The sequence below is a fragment of the Peromyscus californicus genome, unplaced genomic scaffold (assembly GCF_007827085.1).
Source record: "Peromyscus californicus insignis strain IS unplaced genomic scaffold, ASM782708v3 Scaffold_6__1_contigs__length_162567912, whole genome shotgun sequence".
NCBI classification, from domain to species: domain Eukaryota; kingdom Metazoa; phylum Chordata; class Mammalia; order Rodentia; family Cricetidae; genus Peromyscus; species Peromyscus californicus.
Window position 1 is genome coordinate 102,469,827 of NW_026294584.1, and position 18,774 is coordinate 102,488,600.

Genomic DNA, 18,774 nt, shown 5'->3' on the forward strand with positions numbered 1-18,774 from the left:
GGATCTGATGCCCCTTCTGGCCTCTGCAGGCATTAGGCATGCACATTTTACACAGACATACATACATGCAAATGCCTATTCACATTAAATAAAAATAGTAATAAAAAATAATGAAACAAAAAGTTGAGCACATTGGGGTTGGGGATTTAGCTCAGTGGTAGAGTGCTTGCCTAGCAAGCACAAGGTCCTGGGTTCAATCCTCAGCTCAAAAAAAAAAAAAAAAAAAAAAAAAGTTGAGCACGCCACTTAAGAGAAGTCATTTGGGGCTGGAGAGATGGCTCAGTGGTTAAGAGCACTGACTGCTCTTCCAGAGGTCCTGAGTTCAATTCCCAGCAACCACATGGTGGCTCACAACCACTTTGTAATGAGATCTGGTGCCCTCTTCTGGCCTGCAGGGACACATGCAGGCAGAATACTGTATACATAATAAATTAATAAATCTTTAAAAAAAAAAAAGAAGTCATTCACTCTGAATTGCTATGGTATCTTCACACTTAACTATAAATGTTTGTATTCAGAAATGCAAAAGACTTATTATCAAATAAAAGAAAATGGTAAAATCTTGAAGCCCTGGAGAAAACAACTGAGAAATATAGTAACAAGGGATGGAAATTAATGGGGCCAGAATAAAGATCTGGGAGTATATGGGGCTCGGTGTGAGCACACATGCCTAGCATACATGAGGCCCTGGTCCAATCCTTTACATCACAAAAGCAAACAAAAAAAAGATATAACTTAGAGCTTTAAAAATTTTGTTTTTAGCCAGGTGGGCAGTGGTGGCACACACCTTTAATATCAGTACCTGGGAGGCAGAGGCAGGTAGGTATCTGTGAGTTCCAGGCCAGCCTGGTCTCCAAAGCTAGTTCCAGAAGAGCTAGGACTGTTACACAGAGAAATCCTCTCTTGAAAAAAATCCTGCCTCCGGGCAGTAGTAGCGCACACCTTTAATCCCAGCACTTGGATCTCTATGAGTTCGAGGCCAGCCTGGGCTACGAGTGAGTTCCAGGATGCCAGGGCTACACAGAGAAACCCTGTCTCAAAAAAAAACCAAACAACAACAACAACAACAACAACAAAAAACCAAACCAAAACAAAGATTTTGTTTTCACAGGCGGTAGTAGCATATGCCTTTAATCCTAGTACTTGGGAGGCATAGGCATCAAACATCTGAGTTGGAGATCAGCCTAATGTTGTGGGATATTTACACGGTGTGAAGATGTGTTGTTATGATTGGTGTAATAAAAAGCTGAACGGCCAATAGTGAGGCAGGAGGTATAGGTGGGACTTCTGGGCAGAGAGAGAACTCTGGGAAGTTCAGCCAGACACGGAAAGGAAATAGGAGGTGCAAGATGGAAGAAAGGTAATGAAATGTAAGAGAATTGGGGCTGAAGATATGGCTCAGCGGTTAAGAGCACTGGCTGGTCTTCGAAGAGACCCAGGTTCAATTCTCAGCACCCACATGGTAGTTCACAACTGTCTGTAACTCCAGTTCTAGGCGGTCTGACACCTTCACACCAATGCATATAAAATAAATTAATTAAAAAAAAAAAAAAAAAAGAAGCCGGGCGGTGGTGGCGCACGCCTTTAATCCCAGCACTCGGGAGGCAGAGCCAGGCGGATCTCTGTGAGTTCGAGGCCAGCCTGGGCTACCAAGTGAGTTCCAGGAAAGGCGCAAAGCTACACAGAGAAACCCTGTCTCGAAAAACCAAAAAAAAAAAAAAAAAAAAAAAAAAAGAAATGTTTTTGGTTGTGAACCTAGCCTTTAATGACTGAGCCATCGGAAATAGCTGGGCGGTGGTAGCACATGCCTTTACTCCCAGTACTCTGGAGGCAGAGCCTGGCGGATCTCTGTGAGTTCAAGCCCAGCCTGGTCTATAGAGCAAGATCCAGGACAGGCATCAAAACTACACAGAGAAACCCTGTCTCAAAAAAAAAAAAAAAAAAAAAAAAAGTGACAGAATGTAGATTAATATAAATGGGTTAAGTTATAAGACCTAGTTGAGACAAGCCTAAACTAAAGGCCAAGCTTTCATAATTAATAAGAAGTTTCCATGTCGTTCTTTGTGAGCTGGCAGCAGACAAAAAGCTTGTTACAGCCTGGTCTACAGAGTGAATTTCAGGACAACCAGGGCTACACAGAACAACCCCGTCTCAAAAAACAAAACAAAATTGCTTTCAGTAATTTTAAAGTTTTTTCTTTAAATGAATATATACAGCTTTTTGTTCTTATGTTCTTATACAGTTGTAGGGAATACAAAGCTTTCCTGGGTGTGATAGTGTGCACCTATAACCCAAGTACTCAGGAGTCTAAAGTAATAAGATCTGCAGTTTGAAGCCATACTGGGCTACACAGTGAGACCCAGTCTCAAAACTTAAAACAACAAAACCCCAAGAGTTTCTATTCCCATCACCTAGGTTCCCCAGAGTAACATTTTATAATGTACAGAATAAATACTCACTAGAGAAAATGACATGGACAACCCAATGGCCTCATCTGCCCCTCACCAGCTTCCCATACCCTGTGTGGTGGGTGAACACAGCTCCGCATCCTATCTATGTTCAGCCACAGTCAAGACAAAACCGCTTCCACTGCAAGACACCTTCCCACTAACCCTGGCAAGTGCTGATCCATCCTGTCTCTGTGATTATAGACTTAGCGTTGTTGTTATTATTATTATCTCATCTTGGCTCTTTAAAGTAAGGTCTTGCATGTAGCCCTGCCTGGCCTGGAACCCAGTGTGCAGACCAGGCTGGCTTTGAACTATAGTGATACTTCTATCTCTACTTCCTGAGTACTGGGACTGCAGAAGTACACCACTATAGAGGCAGCATAATTTATTATTTTTAAATTTATTTTAGGAGCTGGAGTAATCGCTCAGCAGTTAGAAGCACTGGCTGCTCTTCTAAAGGAGCCAGGTTCAATTCCCAGCACCCACACTACAGCTCACAACTGTCTGTAACTCCAGTCTCAGTGGTATCCAACAACCTCTTTTGGTCTTTGAGGTCACTGAATGCAGGCACAGACACATGCAGGCAAAACAACAGGTGTATACAGACAAACTAAATAACAACATAATACATGTAGAGATGTATTTATTTTTTTACACAGTATGTAATATGCGCCATGTGCCTGCTCAGTGTGCTTGGAGGCTGGAGAGGGTGCTGAATCTGCTGGAGCTGGAGCTACTTTTGGAGTTGAATCACAAGTCCAGAACCAGGTTGGTCTACATACTGAATTACAGCTGTGAGCTGCTTAAAGCAGGTGCTAGGAATTGAACCCAGTTCCCCTGAAAGAGCTGTAAACTGTTGAGCCATCCCTTTAGCCTTGAGATTGTTTTATTTTTGTGTGTATGTGTTTTTTCCAAGACCAGAAGACATATAAGATCCCTTGGAGCTAGAGTTACAGGTGCTTGTGAGCTGCTTCAGAGAGTCCTGGGATCTAAACTCATGACAGCAGCAAACTGTTTTAACTGGGATGGACCATCTTTCCATCCCAGCATAGTTTTGAGCATGATTTGAACCTGGGGGAAAGGAGAGACCTCAGCTACCGTGACTCCATCCACTGCTGTTGTTTATGTTAGTGACACAACACGGGAGGCAACACACAACATTTCTTTGGATTATTCCTTCAGACTACCTCTGGATAGTATTCTACCCATGAAGCCCCTTCTAGGAAGGGGAACTTACCCTGTCTTTTCAGTGAAGCGGCAACCACAGGCTTTTTCAGGCAACTCTTCCTTACATTGCTGTTTACTGCGTCTTGAGGCATCAGTGAGCTGTTCACCTGTGAACCTAGATCACGAATCAGTTATAATACTGAACACAAGCCTAGGAACTGGAGTGCAACTCAGCTGGTGGAGCACATGACTAACATGTGCTAAACCCTGGACTGAGCTCTGTGCCCCATTAAACTGGGGATGGTAGCCTAAACCTGTAATCCCAGCAATCAGGAAGTGGAGGCAGAAGAATCAAGTCAAGGTCATCCTCCACAGCATGGCTAGCCTGGGGTTTAGGAGATCCTGTCTCAAAAAACAAAACGAAGTCAGGCGGTGGTGACTCATGCCTTTATTCCCAGCACTCAGGAGGCAGAGGCAGGCAGATCTCTGTAAGTTTGAGGTCAGAGCTAGTTTCAGGACAGTCAGGGATACACAGAAACCCTGTCTCAAAAAAAAAAAAAAAAAAAAAAAAAACAACCAAAAAACCAAAAACAACAACAACAAAAACAAAGAACAAAAAAACAAACAAGCCGGGCGGTGGCGGCGCATGCCTTTAATCCCAGCACTCGGGAGGCAGAGCCAGGTGGATTTCTCTGAGTTCGAGGCCAGCCTGGGCTACCAAGTGAATTCCAGGAAAGGCGCAAAGTTACACAGAGAAACCCTGTGTCGAAAAACCAAAAAACAAACAAACAAACTAAAAACCAAAACAAAATAAAGCATGACGTCATTTCTGCAGCCGGGTATGTAATTTTTTCTTCCCCCGAGACAGGGTTTCTCTGTGTAGTGTTGGTGCCTGTCCTGAACTCGCTCTGTAGACCAGGCTGGCCTTGAACTCACAGAGATCCGCCTGCCTCTGCCTCCCAAGCGCTGGGATTAAAGGCGTGCACCACCACCGCCCAGCCCAGGTATGCAATCTTAGCACTTGGGAGGTAGAGGCAGGAAGATCAGGAGTTAAAGGTCTTCTCAGCTACATAGTAAGTTCATTAGACTCAGCTATATGAGACCCTGTCTCAAAAATGTCAGTCCCAGCCGACCACTCTCCAGGCAAAGTCTGCAAGCAAGTAAGATGGCTCAATGGAGAAAGGTACATGTTGTCAAGCCTGAAGATCCTGAGATCTTCCACACAGTGGAAGGAGTGAACCAACCTCCACCCAAGAACATACACATACATATACCCACACACACATACACAGTAGGAAAAAGTACTTTTATTGTTACTTCTTTATTGATTTTTAAAGATGTATTTATTTTTATTTTATGTGCATTAGTGTTTTTGCCTTCATGTATATATGTGTGAGGATGCCAGATCCTTTGGAATTTGAGTTACACACAGTTGTGAGCTGCCGTGTGGGTGCTTGGGAACTGGCCGTGGGACCCCTTCCAGAGCACCCAGTGCTCTTAACTGCTGAGCCATCTCTCCAGCCCTCAACATTTTTATTTATTTATTTATTTTTATGTGTGTATATGGGTGTGCCACAGGGCACATGCAGAGGTCAGAGGATAATTTATGGGAGTTAGCTCTTTCTTTCCATCATGTGGGTCCCAGGGATTGACCTCAATTACTCAGGTCTTCAGGCATGATAGCATGAGCCTTTACCCACTGAGCTATCTTCTAGAGATCTTTTTTTAAAAAGATTTATTTATTTACTATGTACACAGCATTCTGTCTGCATATACACCTGCAGGCCAGAAGAGAGCACCAGATCTCATTACAGATGGTTGTGAGCCACCATGTGGGTGCTGGGAATTGAACTCAGGACCTCTGGAAGAGCAGTCAGTGCTCTTAACCTCTGAGCCATCTCTCCAGTCCTGGAGATAATCTTAAAAGAAGTCTGCACACCTGGGGCTAGAGCAACGGCTCAGCAGTTAAGAGCACTGGCTACTCTTGTAGAGGAACCGGATTTAGTTCCCAGCACCCGAACGGTGGCTCACACCTCTTGTGACTGCAGTTCCAGGGTATTCCATATTCTCTGGCCTCCTCAGGTACCAGATACATACATGGTGCACAAAAACACATGAATATACATACATGTATATGTATACATACAGGCAAGACACACATAAAATAAAATATTTTAAACTGGGCAGTGGTGGTGCATGCCTTTAATCCCAGTACCCAAGAGGCAGAGGCAGGTGGATCTCTGTGAGCTCATGGCCATCCTGGACTACAAAGTGAGTTCCAGGACAGGCTCCAAAGTTACACAGAGAAACTCTGTCTTGAAAAAAAAAAAAAAAAAAAAAAACCAAAACAAAATCAAACCAAAAAATATCATTTTAAATTCTTTAAAATTATAAAACTTGATTTGATAATAATTTCTAAAGCATCTAAAACATAGTCTTTGCTAATATCCAGGATAGCTTTAGTTTCTAGAAGGAACCAGTATTGACCTTTAACCACCAAACTGTAACTTTTCCTGCTGTTTATGAGAGATTGGGGCTGCAAACAGAAGTGGGGCAAAGGAATCTACCCACCGTTTTCATCTCTTTGATAACCAACATACTTCCTGGTGAGCTCTCCTCCATTTTCTTCTCTATGGATAGTTTCGAGATATTTCTTTGATTTTTGTTTGTTTGGTTGCTTTTGAGACAGTGTAGCCTAAGATGGCCTCACTTGCTACATAGCTAAGGATGACTTTAATCCTGATCCTCTAGTCTCCACCTTTAAGTGTTGGGATTACTTACATATACCACTACAGCCAGTTTATTTATTGTTTGTTGTGTATGTATGTGTCAGGTTGTGGCTACATTCCTGCTGAGCTACTCCTGGCTTGGTTCCAGAGAGTAGCATCTAGCCCTAATCCATCCTTTGTGAATCTTGTCTGGGAGTCTCCTGAGGATTAAAGGCCTATACAAAACTTGGTTCAGGAAACTCGGAAAACGGTGGTACCTGAGAAATCAAGAAATTTGCACTTGGCATTTTATCTTTGGGAGCTCCTTTCAGGTTGCTTTGAAGATACGGAAATTAACTGGCTAAACTATGAATAGAGAGAAAATAAAAATGCCCTGAGCGAAGGGAAAGTGCTTTAGTCCTCAGAGGTTGGATTCCCCTGCAGCTGCCAAAGGCTAAATTCATTCTTAAGGTGCGTTTGAGTCTTCTTCCCATGGATCCAAGTGAACCCACACACCCATGCCGTGACATACTGCAACATCAGGTGGTGGTGGGGTGAGCACTTTTGTGTGTAAAAATGTGGCAGCCAGAACAGGATGTTGGCTACCTTCCTGTACTGCTGTCTACCATAATCCCATGAGAAGGGTCTCTCACTGGTGTTGTGGGATGTCTTTCTGCTGTGAATATGTTTTGCTATGGTTGGTTAAGAAAGAAGCTACTCTGGCCTATGCTGAGTCAGGATATAGCCAAGCAAGAAATCTAAGCAGACAGACAGGTGGAGAACAGACAGGCAGAGAGACGCCAGCCTGCTGCTCAAGGAACAACATGCCAGCAGACGGGTAAGCCATGGAACACATGGCAAAACATAGATTAATAGAAATGGATTAATTTAAGCTTTAAGAGCTAGCTAGCAAGAAGCCTGCCATATGCTATGCAATTGGTAATTAATATAAACCTCTGAGTAATTATTTTATGTATCTGTGGGACCGCAGGCTGGGTGGGACTGGAGAAACCTTCTGACTACACACTGGACCTGAAGATCTCCATTTGGCTAGTTAAGTTGTCAACACATTCCCAGGATCCACCAGTGTCCACCTCCCAATTTCCATTATAATAAGCCGTTTGGTGTTGGGGATTTTGTCCATGCTAAGCAAGTACTCTACCAATGAACTACACTCCCAATACACAGTGTGGTTTTTGTTGTTGTTTTGGTTTTTTTGATATAGGGTTTCACTACATAGCCGAGGCTGGCTTGAAACTCTTTAGGTAGATCAGACTGTCCTCAAACTCAAGATCTACCCACCTCTGCTTCTAGAATGTACCACCAGGCCTGGCCCATACTTTAAAAAAATAAATTGTTCTGAACAAGAGTCCTAGCAGGGCAGTGATATCGCACGCCTTTAATCCCAGCATGAGAGGCAGAGACAGGTGGATCTCTGAGTTCATCAAGGCCAGTCTGGTCTACAGAGTGAGTTCCAGGACAGTCAGGGTTACCCAGAGAAATCCTGTCTCGAAAAACAAAAACAAAAATAAAATGTAAAAAAACAAAACAAAACCAAAGAACAAAAGTCCTTTCTCACAATTCTTCAGACTCAGTGAAAGACAAAAGACAATCTCCAAACACCAAAGAAATAAGTGAAACTGTCTCACCAGACACTTCCTCCTTCTTCCTCTTCCGTGGCTTAGGGGTAGCAGATTCACAAGCTGAGACAGATGATTCTGAGTGGCAGCCTAACTGGGGCACAATTAGTTCTTTAAGACCTTAAAAAAAAAGGTTCTGAATTACGATTACTATCCAAAAGAAATTATGGGCCCCCTACTACAGAAAAAATAGTTCATAAAAATCTGACTCCAGAAAAAAAAAAGATAGACTAGTTGCTTCAAGTAAAATATGTTACTTGAAAGAACTCTCCCAAGCACTGTGATCTATTTAGGAGTGGGGAAGCGGCTCGGGAGGAGAGTGCTTGCTTAGAATGTATAAGGCTCTAGGTCTCATCTCCAGCACACGCGCGCGCGCGCACGCGCGCACACACACACACACACACACACACACACACACACACACACACACACACACACCCTTATACCTATATAGAGAAACATAAAACTAAAGAGCTGGGAGCTGTTGGTAGCTAACAATTATTAAGAAATAAAAATGGGGGGCTGGAGAGATGACTCAGGGTTAAGAGCATGTGCTGCTTTTACAGAGGATACAAGTTTGCTTCCTGGCACTCACATAGGTTACAACTGCCTGTAACTACAGCTCAAAGGCATATCTGACATCTCTGGCCTCCTTGGGCACCTGCGTTCGTGTACACACATACACACACACACACACACACACACACACACACACACACACACTCACACACACTCTGCTAAATCCATTATCTCAATAATAATGTTCCTCTCTTTATCGTTAGTTTCAACCATCCAACCAAACTTTTATGCATGTGCTGTGCTGGCTGGAATTCAAAGAAGGAATGTTAGCCAGGAGTGATGGCTCTGGCCTATAATCCCAGCACATAGGAGAGGCAAGAGGATTGAGTTTGAGGGCAGCTGGGTTACTTTACCAAAACACTATGTTTTATTTATTTATTGAGGTTTTTTTTTTTTTTTTTTTTTTTTTTTTTTTTTTTTTTTTTTTTTTTAAAGGCAAGGTTTCTCTGTGTAGCTTTGGCTGTCTTGGAACTCCCTTTGTAGACCAGGCTGGCCTTGGACTCACAGAGATCTGCCTGGCCCTGTCTCCTGAGTGCAGGGATTAAAGGCGTGCACCACCACTGTCTGTCTAACAGTATGTTTGTTATTGTTTGTTTGTTTGTTTTTTTAAAAAGATGCACTGGTGAGATGGCTCAGTAGGCAGAAGTACTTGCCATGGACCTGAGTTCAATTCCTGGATCCCTTGTAAAGGTGGAAGGAGAGAAATGACACCAGAGTTGTCCTGAGATATGTACATGTGAGCCATGGTACCTACCTACCTACACACACACACACCAAAAAAAAAAAAAAAAAAAAAAAAAAAGGAGTGCTATGCATCTGTTCTATCTAGCACCTGATTTTAAGGGCTGTTAGGACAAGTTCCAAAGGCATCAGTGGAACGCCTTCACTGCCATCTCAGAACAACTGAATAACTGTCAATCTTCCCACCTACCGCTGGCATCAAGACTTAGGAAGTCCGAGAATTCCTGAGCCAATGTTTCATCACTGGCAAAGGCACAGAGGCAGGCAAAGAAGTGGATGCACCTCGGGGCTGCCTCAGCCTTGGGGACGCTGGACTTGTGTGACTTCAGAGTCTGGCAGGAGCAGAAGAAGCGACGCTCTGGCAGGCTTCTGGAGCTGATTTTCTGCGTGAAGGACGTGTGCAAGTAGCCCAAGCTGTGCTTTTGGCTTGTCTTGCATTTCACTACCATGATGTTTTTAGTGACTCTCTGTACCAGGGGACCCGTAGGTTCTGTGGCCAACTGCCAGATGGTCTGTTTGGTTTCTGGGGAGGCCTGCATAGCATTCAGGACTGAACTCTTCAGAGTCAGAGGGGTAGCCTCTGCCTGGCAGTTAACTGCTAGCTTGATGTGCTGACACTGGTTTTCCACCATGCCTTGAGTGGCAGCTTTCAAACACGAGGGGACATAACACCGGCCAGAGCTCAGCTGAGTGATGATTGTCCCACCCACTGTCTGGATTGTCGTCTCTGAAACACCTAGCTCCACAAAGCATCGGTAGTCAGGGCCCCGGTCTCTTTGCCGCACAGAGTAGACCTGTAGATCAGAGCCTGTGATGATTTTGACAGCTTCAATATTAGGCTGCTTCCGGGCACCATAGCGAAATATGGTTCCGCATGTCTTGTTCTTACAGCTCAACCCACGGGTTCCATTGTACGTACCACATCGGGGACACTTCCTGATTCCCCTCAATGTGGCCTTCCCCAAGTCAGATAAGAAAGCTGGGACTTTAGTCCTCTGAGAGTTTGGTTCCATTGTTCACGGTCCCTAGAAAGACAAGACCATCAGCAGAACACATTCACACAAAGATAACATTGAGAGAGAGAAAGAGAGAAGGAGGGATTTCTATTTATTTTTGACATCGGATCTCACTTTGTAGCTCAGACTGGCTTGTAAAAATGTAGCTGTGCTGGGTAATTTCCACTTGACACAAGCTAGAGTTACCTGAAAGGAGGGAACCTCAATTGAGAAAATGCCTTTATAATATCTGGCTGTAAGGCATTTTCTTAATTAGTGATTGATGGGGGAGGGCCCAGCCCATTGTGGGTGGTGCCATCCTTGGGCTGGTGGTCCTGGGTTCTATAAGAAAACAGACTGATGCCAGGCATGGTGGCACACACCTTTAATCCCAGCACTCAGGAGGCAGAGGCAGGTGGATCTCTGAGAGTTCAAGGCTAGCCTGGTCTACAAAGAAAGTCCCAGGACAGCCAAGGCTATTACACAGAGAAACACAAAAAAATACGTTTTAAAAAACCAAAAAAAGAATAAAAGATAGGAAGGAAGGAAGGAAGGAAGAAGGAAGGAAGGAAAGAAAGAAAGAAAGAAAGAAAGAAAGAAAGAAAGAAAGAAAGAAAGAAAGAAAGAATAGAGCAAGCAAGCAAATAAGCAGAGTAAGCCAGTCAGCAGCACTCCTCCTTGGCCTCTGCATCAGCTCCTGCCTCCAGGTTCCTGCCCCTCATGAGTTCCTGTCCTGACTTCCTTTGATGATGAACAGTGATATGGAAGTGTAAGCCAAATAAACCCTTTCCTCCCCAAATTGCTTTTTGGCTGTTGTGCTTTGTTACGGAAACAGTAGCCCTAACTAAGACAGTAGTCCAGGCTAGTCTCAGATTCTCTCAGATCCTCCCGCCTTAGCCTCCCAAATTGCTGGGCCTAGGGTGCTGCTTTAGCACCACATACACTGGAGATGGTGGTACATACCCAGCACTCAGTGTAATCCTAGCACTCAGGAGGGAAAGACAAGAGGAACATGAATTCAGTGTCATCCTCAGTTACAAAGGAGTTCAAGGCCAATCTGGGCTACATGAGAACCTATCTCAATAAGAAAGGACCAGAAGACAGGAAAGATGGGTTCCTTCCCTTCTACTAGTCCCCAGAATCCCAGCCCAATCCTTCCCAGTCCTACCTGTACCAGCTGCCAGGGCACCTGGAGAAGAATGGAACCTGTGTCCATAAGACCTAAAGTGTGCTTCATTAGTTTGTGATGATCAGACAGCACAGAGACAGGCATGCTCATTTGCAGTGAGATATGCCACTTGGCCTAAGTCTTCTGAAGGCTGATCTCTGATGTAACAATGCAGACATTCTCTTTTCCCCAAGCAAAGCTTGCTCAGGGTTCCAGTCAGAGTTCCAGTTTGATTCCAGCTCCCCTAGGTAGAGATCTTGGCAGCCTAAAGCAAAACAAGAGAAGACAGTTGTCATATGACAAAGATGGTTCTTTCCACTTAGAAATAGGCAGAATAGGGGCTGGGGCAGCTCAGCAGCAGAGCATGTACACAGTGCACATCAAGTCCTGGGGCCAGTCCTCAGCACCAGAACACCAGCACAAGCAAAAGCCCCCAGGAGTCCACATCTCAATTTTTGACAATTATTTGAGAAATCCTTATCAAATATTGCTATGGAAATTTCTAACAAGAAAGTAATACAGCAATAGTAATGGCATTATGCAGGGCTGACAGGAGCACAAGTCACAGCAGCGAACTGGTCACACTCATCTTCCCTAATGGTAATACATAATATCTTTGAGTGCTTTAGGTTTCTTATTTTTCACTGCAATTTTTGAAAATTCATTTTTATGTGTTCGAGTGTTTGTTTGGCCTGCATGTATATCTATGCACCAACTGCATGCCTGGTGACTATGGAAGTCAGAAGAGGGTACCAGACGCCCTGGAACAGGAGTTATAGATAGTTGTGAGCCACAATGTAGGTGCTGGGAACCAAACCTGTGTCTTCTGGAAGAGCAGTAAGTGCTCTTAACTGCTGTGCCATCTCTCCACACCTCCCCCTCAACACTGAATGGAGCCTAGGATGACCCTGAACTTCTCCTCTTCCAGCCTCTTCTTCTTTTTTGTTTTTGTTTTTCGAGACAGGGTTTCTCTGTGTAGCTTTGGAGCCTGTCCTGGAACTCGCTCTGTAGACCAGGCTGGCCTTGAACTCACAGAGATCCGCCTGGCTCTGCCTCCCGAGTGCTAGGATTAAAGGTGTGTACCACCACTGCCCAGCTACACTTAACTAATACTCCTGTGTATGTGTAAATGTGAGTGTGGTCCCAAGTAAGGAGCCAGAGGTTGACAATGGGTGTCCTTCTCAATAGTTTTACACCTTTTTTTTTTTTTTTTTAAAGATAGGGTCTCTATATGTAGCCCTGGCTATCCTGAACTCCATTATGTAAACCAGGCTGGCCTGAACTCCCAGAATTTGCTTGCTTTTTTCTCCTGGGTGCTGGGATTAAAGGCTTGTACCACCACACCTGGTCCACTGTATTTTTTTTGTTTTTTTAAAGATTTTGCCTGCATGTATGTATGTGCACCACATATATGCCTAGTGCCTATGAAGTTCAGAAGAGCGCATCAGATGCCCTGGAACTGGAGTTACAGGTGATTGTGAGCTACCATGTGGGTTCCGGGAACTGAACTCAGATCCTCTGCAAGAACAACAAGTGCTGTTTACCACTGAATCATCTCTAACCTTACACCTAAGTTTTTGAGACAGGGTCTTTCACTGAACCTGGAACTCATCATTTTGTCTAGACTGATTGGCAAGGAAACCCCAGGGATGCTCTTGGCTCTGCTTCCCAAGCACTGGGATTACAGGTATGCACCTCTGTGCCTGGCTCTATATGTGGGTTCTGCAGGCAGGAACTTCACCATAAGAACCATCTTTTCTGCCACTTAATGCTTTTTTATTAAAAGAATAAAAAAGATAATCTGCTTGTGATTCTTTAAAAACATGTAGGTAAAAATCAGAATGTATAATATACTACTAATTATGCATAAAAATAACGGAGAAACAAATTTACAAATACACATATACATGCATATTTGTATTAGCTTGTAAATAAAGTAGTCTTTTTGTTTTGTTTCTGGGACAGGGTCTAACCATGTAGCCCGGGCTGGCCTGAAACTCACTAGTAGACCAAACTGGTCTAGAACTAATGAGAATCAGCTTCCTCTGCCTCCTGAGTGCTGGATTAATCTAATCATTAAAGGCATGAGCAACCACACTCAATTACTCAAAATGTTTTCAGAGTTGTATTTTTATTTGTGTATCTGTCTGTATGAATATATGCACAGAGGCCAGTAAGAGGGTATAGGATCTTCTGGAGCTGGAGTAACATGCAGTTAAAAAGCTGACTGATGAGGCTAGAGAGATGGCTCAGAGGTTAAGAGCGCTGCTTGTTCTTCCAGGGGTCCTGAGTTCAATTCCCAGCAACCACATGGTGGTTCATAACCATCCGAAATGTGAGATCTGTTGCCGTCTTCTGGCATGCAGACAGAACACTGTATATACAATTAAAAAAACAAAAACAAAAAAACCCCCAAAAAACAGCTACCTGATAGCCTGATATCGGTGTTGGGAACCAAACTCTGGTCCTCTGAAGAGCAGCAAGCACTTTTAACTGCTGAGCTATTATTCTAATTTCCTGTAAAATCTTTTTGTTAAATGCAGTATTTCAGTGTATCAGTAAGTCATGTTTGTTTTTCCACTTATCAGTCAACAGACATTTGGCTTATTCCCAAGTTTTTGGCTACCATACATAGTGCTGAGATCATTGGGACAAATACTTATGTAGTCAAATGTTTTCACATAAACTTACACTGGACTGGAGGTAGTACACCTGAGGACAGAGCACTGGCTCAGCGTGTGTAAGACCCCATGTGTGTATTTATTGGGTACCATATACTATTTCTTTTATTTTGTTTTTAAGATAGGGTTTTATTCTGTGATCTGAAACATATTAGATAGCATAGGCAGGCCTCGAACTCTTAATAATCCTCTTCCTCAGCCTCCTAAGAGATAGGATTACAGGCATGGACCACAATGCTGGGCTATATAGCTCAATACATGTAAACATTATGTAATGTTCAAACACAGTAAACATGGCTATCTTCTCTGAACATAATATTTTCAGAACCTGAAAAGCTGTTTTCCAAAGGGGCTGTGTCCTTTATATTCCCACAGGCAACCTAAGATTTCTATTTCTGCAGTCTTCATTTCAGCCCTCTGATTGTAGTGGGCATCATATGGTATCTCACTGTACTTTCATCTGCAAATCTCTATTGGATACTTACATTGAGCAAGATTTCTCATGACTAGCCATTTGAAACAGTACGCCACATGAAAGGAGTTCAATACAGAAGCCCATACATTGTATGATTCCATGAGCGAAACATCCAGAATAGGAAAATATGTAAAAACAGAAGGAGGCTAGTGGTACAGGACTGGACGGAGGAGGGATTGAGTAGTGATGGTTACAGTGTTTCTTTCAGGATGATGAAAGATATTATAAACTCTGTGAAATGATTTTCAATTCTGTAGATTTGTAAGATCTCTTGAATTGTAATATTTTTTAAAAAATCGATTTTATGTGTATAGCATTTCAATAAAACTATTACTACCGTAAAAAAGAGAGGGAGAATGAAATTCAAATGCTAAAGGGATAAGAAAGAGAGAGGGAGATCTAGAGATAGCTCAGCGGTTACATGCACTTGTTGCTCTTGCAGAGGACCTGGGTTCGATTCCTAGCACCCACATGCTACTCAGAACTGCCTGTAACTTCAGCTCCAGAGGTCTGATTCTTTCTTCTGGTCTCTGAAGTGATGAATAGACATACATGTAAACGAACATTCAGGCACATAAAATAAAAACAAGTAAATCTTTTAAGAAAAAAAGGGGGTGGGGAGGCCGGAGAGATGGTTCAGAGGTTCATAGTATTTTTTTCTCTTGCAGAGGACCTGGGTTCAGTTACCAGGACACACATGGTTGCTCATAACCATCTCTAACTCTAGCTCCAAGGAATCCGATGCCCTCTTCTCAAGTCTGAGGATACCAGGCATCTGGGTGGTGGTATACAGATACTCGTATACATAAATAAATCTAAAAAAAATTTTTTAAAGAGAGGGCTGAGATATAGTTTAGTTATAGAGTGATAACCGGGGGAGGCCTCTAGTTTCAATTCCTAGTACCAATTAAATTAAAAAAAAAAAAGCCATCAGAAAAGAGCAGAAAAGACTTTATAAGAGTTACAAAGATTGGAAATGAAGCTTAGAGGTAGAGTATTTGCCAGTAAGCTTAAGGCCCTGGATTTAATCCCCAGCACTATAAATCAAACAAATAAACCAAAAAGCAGCAAAGTAATGAAACAGATGAAAGTAATTACTTATTAATAGAATGTGAACTAGTCATTATTACATTGTTAGTGGGCATATTGAAAACTCTACTGGAAAGGATGTAAATAAAAATATGTAATAAAGGGTGGTGGTGGCGCATGCCTTTAATCCCAGCACCCAAGAGGCAGAGCCAGGTGGATCTCTGTGAGTTCGAGGCCAGCCTGGATTACAAAGTGAGTTCCAGGAAAGGCACAAAAGCTACACAGAGAAACCCTGTCTCGAAAAACCAAAAAAAAAAAAAAAAAAAAAAAAAAAGTAATAAGCACTTTGCTTTAGCAATTTCACTTCTAAAATATCATAATTTATGTGTATATATTTTCATTTTTGCTTTTAATTACATGTATATGTATGCCTGTGTCAGGCTATGTGCATGAGCACAGGCATTCCTGGAGGAGTGCCCTGGATACTCCTGGAACTGCAGTTACAGGTGGTTGTGAGCTACCAGACACGGGTGCCGGGAACTGAACTCAGACCCTCTGCAGGAGCAGTATGCACTCTTCACCACTGCCACATCTTTCCAGCAACGCCCCCTCCAGCCCCCTTTTTGAGATAAGGTCTCACTATGCACACCTGGGCTGGTCTTGAAGTCAATCTGTGGACCAGGCTGGCCTCCAAATCACAGAGGTCCCTCTGTGAGACTTTCTAACTGCAGAAAAGGAAGAGGAGTTTCAGTAAAGAACTAAGAACAGTGTAACCAGGTAATATGCAGTTTATTGTAAAGCCACTAAAAATCAGTGAGATCTGTATACGGAGCACCTATCAACACATACTGTGGAGTGTAAAAGATGTAGTGCTTTGTGTATGCTATTTTTTTTGTTTTAAAAAGAAATTAATGGTGGTGGGGAGGTAGGGCTGGAGAGATGGTTCAGTGGTTAAGAGAATGTATTGCTCTTCTAGAGAGCCCAAGTTCGGTTGCCAGCACCCACATCCGGGGGGCACACAATTTCCTATAACTCTAATTCCAGGGAATCCAACTCCTTTGGCATACTGGGAAAACACACACACACACACACACACACACACACACACGCACGTTTTTTAAAAAAAAGAAATTAAGGACACAGTATAGATGCCTATTGCCTCAGCAGTGATTTGAGACCTGGGAAACGGAGAATTACGTTTCATTTTTTACTATCTGAATTTTAAAACATATACCACTACGACTCATTATAGAGTTTTCTTTTACCTTTTTTTTTTTCCTTTCCGAGACAGGGTTTCCTAGACCAGGCTAGACTCGAACTCAAGAGATCCGCCTGTCTCAGTTAGAGTGCTGGGATTAAAGGCATGCGCTACCACGCCCAGCTAGTTCTTTTTTTTTTGGAGGGGGAGGGGGGTAGGGTCTGCTACCTAGCCTAGCTGTCCTCGAACTCGAGATCCTCTTGCCTCTGCCTCCCGAGTGCTGGGATGACAGGCAGCGCCACCGAGCCCGGCTTGCAGACTGTCTTGAAAGGATACACAAGGAGCGTGACTTGTGAAGGAGCTGCGTTGGAAACCCGAAGGGTCTCGGGATGGTCGTCTCTCCTTAGCAAGAGGATGAACAGCGCCTGGCGCTGCGAGAGGGAACCCAGAACGAGGTAGGTTTCGCCTTGGTGCCACCCAGCCGCAGAGCTGGTCGGTGTAGGGGATGCTGGTTTGGGGCGTGTTTAGCGCTCCCCAGGTGAGAAGGAACTGCTGGAGTAGGCGCATTCACTGAAGGGACCTGTGGAGGCGCTATTTACCCATTTTAGGGATGAGACTGCCGAATTGGACCGAAGCGTCAAAGCTCGTAGGCCTTTACTGAGTGTGGGGATCAGGTCGGTTGCTGTCAGATCACAGAATACGGGCCTCAGTCCCACAGTGTTGTTTAGGAGCGCGCGCCTAAGTACAGCTTCCGGGACCATCCGGCTACCAAACGCACTTCCCATGCGACCTGCATCCCGGCATCCTCCGCACGACGCCCACTTCCGGTGCTAAGTGAGTCGCAGCAGAAGTGTAACCACCCCGACGCGCAGTCCCCAGAACACATTCTCCGCCTTGACCCCCACCCCAGGCCGTGTCCGGCCGCTCCGGGCCTCGCACACAGGGTTCCCTTACCTACCTCGCACCTCTAGGGACCTCTCGCTGGCGACCGCCCTCGCCGCGTCTCGCTTTGCCTGCGGCGGCCTTTTACAAACGCGGCCAAACTGTTCGCTGTAACGACAGTCGTTATTGGTCAGGGTCGCCCACGTGCACCAAGGGCCCGCCCACCTCCGCTGGAGAGGCACGATGGGATTTGTAGTGTTCTCAGCTGAGCGCGCTACCTTTTGGACATGATCTAGTGAACTAAGCAGCACAGAAGAGTCTGGTGTTGTCACGTTCTTGGTCTTTCTAGCTTGACCTAGAGGTACAGAAAACACCTATGGGGCTTCCCGGTGGCCCTGACTACATCGAGCCGAAACAATTCTGTACTGAAGATAATGCTACTGACGCTCTATCTTATTAGCAAAGCAGCTGCAATTTCGAGTTTGCGTCGCGCTCTTACTCTTTCACTTGTATGGTTCTTTCTCTCCCTTGGCACTTGCACGTTTATTACTTGAACGCTTCCTTCTTGGAATGAGCCGAAATAGCCTGCCTGTTCTTTCGTTTTTCAGAGTCATACAGAATAAATCTAAGTTCTTCAGTAATTTTTCAGTTACTCCACTTACTGATGGTGGCGCTGTAGGCAAATTACTTTACTCTGACCAAATTTTACTCTTCTCAGTTGTAGAAGTGGCCTTTTGTGGGATCAAATTGCCTAATATTGATTCAGAAACTGGAGGGAGGAGTTAAAGAAGAGATGATCCCCCTCCCCACACTTTTCATCTGTTGTTACGTTTAAAAAGATTCATACTCATACTTGAATCACCTGGGTAATTGCTTTGTAACGAAAACATGGCTTTTTTTTTTTTTTTTTTTTCCCTGGTTTTTTGAGACAGGGTTTCTCTGCAAGATTTGCGCCTTTCCTGGAACTCACTTGGTAGTCCAGGCTAGACTCGAACTCACAAAGATCCGCCTGGCTCTGCCTCCCGAGTGCTGCGATTAAAGGTGTGTGCCACCACCGCCTG

The 18,774-nt window shown here is 44.0% G+C and overlaps 1 protein-coding gene across 9 annotated transcripts in view; it reads right to left on the reverse strand.

Annotated features, from left to right (window-relative positions):
• CUNH2orf42 (chromosome unknown C2orf42 homolog) overlaps positions 1-18,517 on the reverse strand; it is a 41,262-nt gene extending 22,745 nt beyond the window's left edge. Inside the window, exons 1-6 of one of the 9 annotated variants that reach the window (XM_052722331.1) lie at positions 17,790-18,517; positions 16,283-16,358; positions 11,449-11,713; positions 9,476-10,310; positions 7,975-8,085; positions 3,688-3,792 (exon numbers count right to left, since the gene is read on the reverse strand). In XM_052722331.1, coding sequence (XP_052578291.1) covers positions 3,688-3,792; positions 7,975-8,085; positions 9,476-10,298 — 1,039 coding nt within the window. In that variant the 5' untranslated portion in view covers positions 10,299-10,310; positions 11,449-11,713; positions 16,283-16,358; positions 17,790-18,517. Of the gene's footprint in view, positions 1-3,687; positions 3,793-7,974; positions 8,086-9,475; positions 10,311-11,448; positions 11,714-14,614; positions 15,107-16,282; positions 16,359-16,898; positions 17,039-17,059; positions 17,712-17,789 lie in introns of those variants that run through there. The other 8 variants (XM_052722332.1, XM_052722328.1, XM_052722334.1 and 5 more) reach the window with 8 other exon arrangements.
• Positions 18,518-18,774: the final 257 nt, after the last annotated feature.